The sequence below is a fragment of the Triticum dicoccoides genome, chromosome 3B, assembly GCF_002162155.2.
Source record: "Triticum dicoccoides isolate Atlit2015 ecotype Zavitan chromosome 3B, WEW_v2.0, whole genome shotgun sequence".
Classification (NCBI taxonomy): Eukaryota; Viridiplantae; Streptophyta; class Magnoliopsida; order Poales; family Poaceae; genus Triticum; species Triticum dicoccoides.
The window spans coordinates 396,805,946-396,813,033 of NC_041385.1; the positions used below are offsets into that span (position 1 = coordinate 396,805,946).

The 7,088-nt window shown below is 41.8% G+C and overlaps 1 protein-coding gene across 1 annotated transcript; it reads left to right on the forward strand.

Annotated features, from left to right (window-relative positions):
* The first annotated feature begins 382 nt into the window (after positions 1-382).
* Positions 383-6,239, forward strand: LOC119276190 (serine/threonine-protein kinase AFC3-like). The gene is made up of 12 exons (XM_037557200.1): positions 383-586; positions 683-773; positions 1,253-1,279; positions 1,370-1,523; positions 1,603-1,651; positions 1,977-2,091; positions 2,208-2,299; positions 2,400-2,547; positions 3,627-3,691; positions 3,760-3,857; positions 5,031-5,136; positions 5,626-6,239. The coding sequence occupies exons 1-12, from the start codon at positions 509-511 to the stop codon at positions 5,767-5,769; spliced, it is 1,167 nt and encodes a 388-aa protein (XP_037413097.1). The 5' UTR covers positions 383-508; the 3' UTR covers positions 5,770-6,239.
* The last annotated feature ends 849 nt before the right edge of the window (positions 6,240-7,088 follow it).

A 7,088-nucleotide genomic window follows, 5' to 3' on the forward strand; every position in this document is an offset into this window, starting at 1 on the left:
TTGCCGCCGTCGCCGCAAGGTTGGGCGTGCTTGACGCCGTCGCGGCACAGGGAGGTTGGACCGAAATCACCTGAATTGGGGGCCGATTGGTCGACCGGCTCCCCCAGTCGATGAAAACACCTGAAATCTGCCAAGTCAGCAATGTCCAGTCAGCAAGGAGACTAGTCAAAACCACCTAAATCTGGTGCAAAACCACCATGGGGGAGAATTGATCCGGTTTTGGAGAGTTTAGGGGCTGATTGATCCGGTTTTAGACTTTGGGGGGAAATTGATCCATCAGAGAGGATTTCGGGGGGAAAATGATACTTTCCTCTAAAAAAAACTGAGCTTTATTAATCGAAATCCCAAACTTAGCCCAGTCCTGCCCACCAGGCAATCTATCCCGTACTCCACTCGCTGTTGGGCCTCAGCCCGCCACGCATCCCACCCGCACGGCCTCGCCCTAGGGTTTCTCCGTCTCTCTCTCTCTCTCTCCCCCGTTTCTCTCCTCCCAATCGAATCGGAATCCATGGAGTCGTCGCGGTCGCGGAAGCGCACGCGTCAAGAGTTGGACAGCGCCGGCGACCCGCCGCCGGAGCGGGAGGTGGTAATGATCCTATACTTTGGTTACTATGCCTGCGATTAGGGCTTGGGCGTTCGGGTTATCACTAACTTGGATTTGGCCCTGCCGCCGGTGCTGCAGGTAGCAAGGGGTGGCGCGTCGCCGCCTTGGCGGGATGACGACCGCGACGGCCATTACGTGTTTGATCTCGGCGAGAACTTGACCCGTCGGTGTAAGCACCCGCGTCTTAGGCCTGTTGTTATCTCCTAGAGCTATTGTGCACGCATATAAATACTTATTTATGTTAATTTTGAGAAACATGGTGGACAAAGGCTTGCCAATGTGCACATAGTTTAGAAAAAAAAGATGGATAAAGACTTGTTTATGTAATAAATAATTTGTAACTACTGGTGGTAGGCACCGGCAATTACTTGTCCTAGTTGTTGTTTTTTAAATGGATAAGGTTCACCTCCACAACGTGCATGAATGATTGGATTGTTTTATCTTGTTGTATAGAACTTTTTAATTCTGCTTTCAGCTGAAGGGGATGATGAAGCAAATTTCCCCTTTAATTTTTCAAATGTTATGTTTATATTAGCATACAAACTCGATTGGCACACGTACTCCTTTTGACAATAGGTCTAAGTTGAAACTGGGAACACCTTGGTGATGCATTATTGTTTGTTGACAATCTCCTTTTTTGCAATGCAGACAAAATCTTGAGCAAAATGGGTGAAGGTTCGGGTTTCCTTCATTATGTTTTCTATTGTAGTTCTCTTTTTTTTGCTATTACTCTAATGTAGAGCGACACGAGTTGGATTTTCATAGGTACTTTTGGCCGAGTTTTGGAATGCTGGGACCGTGAAACACGTGAATATGTTGCAATAAAAGTTGTCCGAAGCATCCGGAAGTACCGGGATGCTGCAATGATTGAGATCGATGTGCTCAATCGCCTTGCAGAAAATGAGAGATACAGATCCCTGTTAGTGTCCCAACAAATATAATCTCTATAACCTTACTCTTAGCTATTTCTTACTTGATGAATGTTCTTTAATGGCCAGCTGTGTCCAAATTCAAAGATGGTTTGACTATCGCAACCATATTTGCATTGTAAGTTTGATTTTCTTCTGTTCAGTTAAGCAAGTTCTACACTTTGATTTCAAGTGTCAGTTATTATATTCACCTCCTATAGCGCATTGAATTCCTGTTTATATGCCTTGTTTGTTAACAGTTAATTTTACTAGCCCTCTCAGTACCTCTTACTCGTGCAAAGTGAGATGTTCATGCTGGTACACATAACATGATAATGTAGTCGTAATAAGATTTGCATGCTTATAAAACAGTTGCTTTTCTTCGCTCTTTCCTCATGAAGGTTGCCTGGTATGGAAATAAAATAAAGATAATTTTATTCAATGGATATCAATGGTTTTGTCAGGTATTTGAGAAGCTTGGGCCAAGCTTGTATGATTTTCTAAAGAGAAATAGATACCAACCTTTCCCTGTGGAACTTGTGCGGGAGTTTGGACGACAACTGTTGGAATCTGTAGCATGTGTGTGATTGCTTGATTCTGCATATCCGTTCTTAACAAGTTTGGCAGTTGCAGATTCATTTTTCCCTTGCTTTCAAGTGGCATGCTTGACCATCTTTTCCTTTCTTCTAAAATAGATATGCACGAATTACGCCTTATTCACACTGATCTGAAGCCAGAAAACATACTCCTCGTATCTTCCGAATATATAAAGGTTCCAAGTTCCAAGGTACCTAATCTCGACCAATTTTGTGGTGAGCCATCTGCTATTTTGAAATTAGGCATACAGTATTAGCAGTTATCTTGAATGATCACTTGGGGTTGTACAGAAGAATTCACAAGATGAGATACACTTCAAGTGCTTGCCAAAGTCCAGTGCCATAAAGCTGATAGATTTTGGTAGTACTGCCTTTGATAATCAGGAACATACCTCGATTGTTTCTACGAGGCATTACAGGGCACCTGAAATAATCTTAGGTAAATTGGTTGTTCTTAAGGTTTTCTTATGTTTCATCTTGTTTGAGGTGTATGTTTATGTGTTTTTAATTATATGCTTGTAAAGGAAAAAAAAATGTTTATAATCCTAGGAATCCAAGTATGGTGCATGCCAGTTAATACTCTTGTTTATCTATACATAACAAAACTTATTTAGAAGAGAAACTGTTTTGCCATTTCCAGAATAGTGTTGGTTATGTTAGATGTAATCCTTGTGTTATTTACTTAGCTAGTAGCCAGGTTGGATCACAGCTTCTTTAGTCAGTAAGTTAGTATATGCAGCTAGTAGTCACTTGCTTTTTTGCATGCACTGGCAGCTGCTAGACTGCAGGGTCGGTTTAGCACAATGATGGAAGATAAATTTACAGTTCTACAGACATCCAATGATTGATCTTTTAACTTTTAACTACTGGTTGGTTCATATAATATGCCAAGATTTTGGGGCATATGACAGTGTTTTTCTTTGCTCAATTGCTTCTTTCCTAGGTGTTTTTGTACTTTTGCTTGGTAAGATCTTATAGATGGCCATCCACTTCTGACGATGGAAAAAGGTGTTTTTAAGAGGGGTATATTTACTGGGTTTTATGATATAGATTAGTACTGTTGGTTTGTTACAGTCTAGTTTGGACATGCTCAGTAATTATGCCCTGAAGATTGCATTACATTGAAGGATTGATGTACTAGCTGAACAGATAATATGGCACATCTTGTCCTTGTAAAGTGGTCTGTCTAAAAATATATTCAGCTCTATATTTGATGGTTCTGGCCCTAACGAGACTAGTCTTGCATGAATAGTTATACAGTTGGGTATTTATTGGTCTAAATTGTACAGTGCGTTTTATACATGTCAAGCTGAAACCTGCACAATGATCCTCTTATTTTACTGTGCTGAACTACCGATAAATATTGACTATACTGAACTCTGTTCTTTCTTTGTTGAATAAGAACTCATCTTTTCTCCTTTTTCCTTGTGGTTAGACCAACTGCTGTAGCAGTGGCTAATGTTTCTACTCCCAGAGGGGAATCCTGAGTTCTGATGTTACTGAATATTCCTTTGGCAGGCTTAGGCTGGAGTTTGCCATGTGATATTTGGAGTGTTGGTTGCATCCTCGTTGAGCTATGCTCGGTTAGATTGCTTGTGATGCCTGTCTTTCCTCTTTTACCTTGATATATGGTCCTAACCTAAGTTTATAGGGGGAGGCATTGTTTCAGACACATGAGAACCTGGAACACCTAGCAATGATGGAGAGGGTTTTGGGACCCGTACCAGAGCACATGATACGGAAGGCTAGGTTCGTATTTATACCGTTAATTTGATTATCATTTTTTAATTTCTCGTTGAGCTATCATTAACAAACAAATTATCTCCATCTGTGTCCTGGAGGTCCAGGATTACTTTTAGAACCAAACCCTTATTAGAGCATCTCCAATAGCACGTGTATATTTGGATGTCTATGTATTCATATAGACAATGGTCTAAAAAGATTCCCTCATATACACATCCAGTTTTGCATCAGAACGTCTATATACAGGGACCATGACAGGTGGGCCGTTGCTGGGAAGAGAAAGAAATCATGACTACAGCTGAGTTTAGACGACGCCTTCACATTGTCCAGGCGTGGACATTGTCGAGGTCGATTTAGAGGATGTGTATATTTGGACGACCATATAGACAAGCTGTTGGACGCCTGTTTTGGGCTCATGTCGTGGAAAACAAGTATAGACATCCATATAGACAAGCTATTGGAGATGCTCTTATTGGGCTTGTTTCTCAAGAGAATGGCAGTATCTCCACTTGTATCCTGGAAGTCCAGGGTTTGAGTCAGTATCCTTAAAAAATCAAACAAGGGAAATGCTGCCTAAGAACCTAATAATTCCCTTTCCCAGGCCCCCACAACAAGTGGGAGCTTTTGATGCTGGGATAACCTTTGGTTATATTTTTGAGAGTGAAATATATATCTTTCTCCTTTGCACTAAATCTTCTGCATCAAATGTTTTGAAGAACTCTGGCACGTCCTACCTGCAAAGAAATATTTCTTTTATTTTTACACGCAGTCACATTTTTTTTTGGCTGTGGTTCCCTAAGTTCTACGGTTTATAGTTGTTCACTGGTTTGCTACTCAGAAGTAGTTTTGGCTTGCATCTCTTCTGTTATTGATTTGTAGATGTTGCTCGTAAAGGTAAATTTGGAAAGCATTTGCTGGGGTGTTTCTCCAGAACATATTAACATGCGGGGATGCTCTCCCAAACATATTATTTATTTATGTTGTTTCTGCTAATGCCACTTTAAAAAATATTGAAGAATAAATCTGTTTCGAACTTCCATACATCTCTGTACATCATTATGTAAGCTTAAATAGCAACACTTAAGTTAATAATATGCTATTGAGTACTGCATCCAATTCTCTGTTTATTCTTGCATGTAACTTATGCTCAGATGTCATTGTATTCCTTGGAATATGCAGTTCATCAGCTCAGAAATATTTTAGGCGAGGGACACGTCTAAATTGGCCTGAAGGTGCTGTTACAAGAGAAAGCATCAGAGCAGTCAGAAAACTACACCGGCTAAAGGTTTTGATTCCCCTGATTATTCCTTTTTAGTTTTATTTGGTCACCCTTTTTTACCAATTTTCAAAGAACCTGTGCATTTTTTAAGCCAAAGTGGAAAAGCTGCAAAATCTGAAGTATAAGCGCAAACAAACAGGGCCTTACATAAGTAACTGCACATGACTTTCTCAAAAAAAAAAGGTAACTGCACATGTATAGATAAGTCTTCTTCCACTGGTTTGAGACTATGTACGGTAGTGCATACTTATAATTAATTCTAACACATAGTTTTTCTTGGGCTCGTTGGAGTGGAAATACAAAAAGTAAATAAGTTCCACTTATCCAGTCCGTTGGTAATGATATTTTTAGTTGTAATTAATCCAGAATATTTAGGTGCTGTGCTGCTTGCTTGTTGAAGTATTAGTTTAATTCACGACTGAGAGAGTGTGGGAATGTAACCTACAATATGGAAATAACCGTATCGCAACTCAGCTTACATATCTGCAACTTCAGGACTTGGTTGCGAGAAATGCTGACCATTCAAAGGCATCACTGGCGGACTTGCTATATGGTCTTTTAAGGTTTGAGCCTTCAGAGCGCCTTACTGCCCAAGAGGCTCTAGACCATCCATTCTTCCGAATTCCAGGTCCAACATGACAATTGGAAGATGCTTTGATTCCGCCGCTCGCCAAGAACAAGGCCTGGAGAAGCAGCGGGCACAAAGCTGAGAGCAGAATGCCTTTGGCTAATCTCTAGCATAGAGATGATGTAAGCCGAGCTATGGCGCTTGCGGTGGTGGTGATAAGCTGTTGTTCCAGTCGTTCAGGTGTAATGTACAATAGCATTTTTCCTAGGGAGGTTAGTGTACTGGATGCGACCTGTACATTGTGAAGTTGCGGTGCACCACTGGTTGCCGTCTGAATCCTGGTTTTGTAATCGCACTACAATGATCACTGACCAAGGCAAGGCAGCCGTAAAGGAGGTGCTAGTATTTTGCCTGCCTGTGCCATGTTCCGTTTCTCGAGAAGTCTTGACAGGGCTGAGAGTCCCTGCAAATTCAGACCATGCTGTTGAAAGTTGAAATTAAATCAAGTTGTAGTGTGTTTTGAACTTATCCAAAAACTGAATTGTCGGAGACTTTGGAAAGCACTGTTCCGGGAATACTTTTAATAAGACAGAAAAAGCAGAGTTAATTCTTTGATTGTTTGTTCGTCGCCCTTCGCGGGTACTTTTTGTCCTTTGCAGGGTGCAGCAGGCACATCCATCTCGAAGCTCTTTCCCATTGTCACTCTGCTCCCCCGACTATTAGCAGCAGCAGCGACTTGTGTATGGGCTAGGAACAAGGAGATGTGGAATGTCGCCAAATTTTTGTTTTGGCCTCGACTTGGCCAGAGCAGGGCTATGCGAAATACCTCATCTTCATCGCGACGGCTCTTTCCTGTTTCTTATGCAACACAGAAACTGACTGCACAGAACGTTTTTAAACAGCAAAGCTGCAAGCAAGATGCTGACTTTGGAAGTTTGGAGATTTGGCCGTCGTGGCCTCGCCGGCGACGACATGTACCCTGGTCCAGCCACCTGCAGCGGCCGGCGCATCGCTAGCCCTGACGCGGGAGTATATAGCAAAAAACTACCACATTACAGGAGGCTTACAAAAAACCCACCACTTTTCTTAATTTTTCAAAAAACTATCACAAATTTGGTTGGCTATTCCAAAAGACCCAGTCACCAAACGGTTAAAATATATGCCTGATTATGACATGTAGGGCTTGCCCGTCAGGTCCACGTTGAATATGGCTGACGGCCCACGTGCTCATGGCCGTTAGGGCACATCCGTTCCGACCGGGTCAGGACCACCCGAGCTATCTCCTCTCTCTCCCTCATTCACTCTGTGCCCTCCCCCCATTGGTCTGGTAGACCTAGGCATTGTAGTCATAACAATAGAATAGGATCCTAATCAAAATAAAACCAGGCAA

Excerpts from the sequence above, each read along its gene's own strand:
- LOC119276190 (XM_037557200.1), top strand. The coding sequence starts at position 509 with ATGGAGTCGTCGCGGTCGCGGAAGCGCACGCGTCAAGAGTTGGACAGC. Across the intron at positions 587-682 it reads CGCCGCCGGAGCGGGAGGTG|GTAGCAAGGGGTGGCGCGTC; the intron begins GTAATGATCCTA and ends CCGGTGCTGCAG. Across the intron at positions 3,692-3,759 it reads TCCTCGTTGAGCTATGCTCG|GGGGAGGCATTGTTTCAGAC; the intron begins GTTAGATTGCTT and ends CTAAGTTTATAG.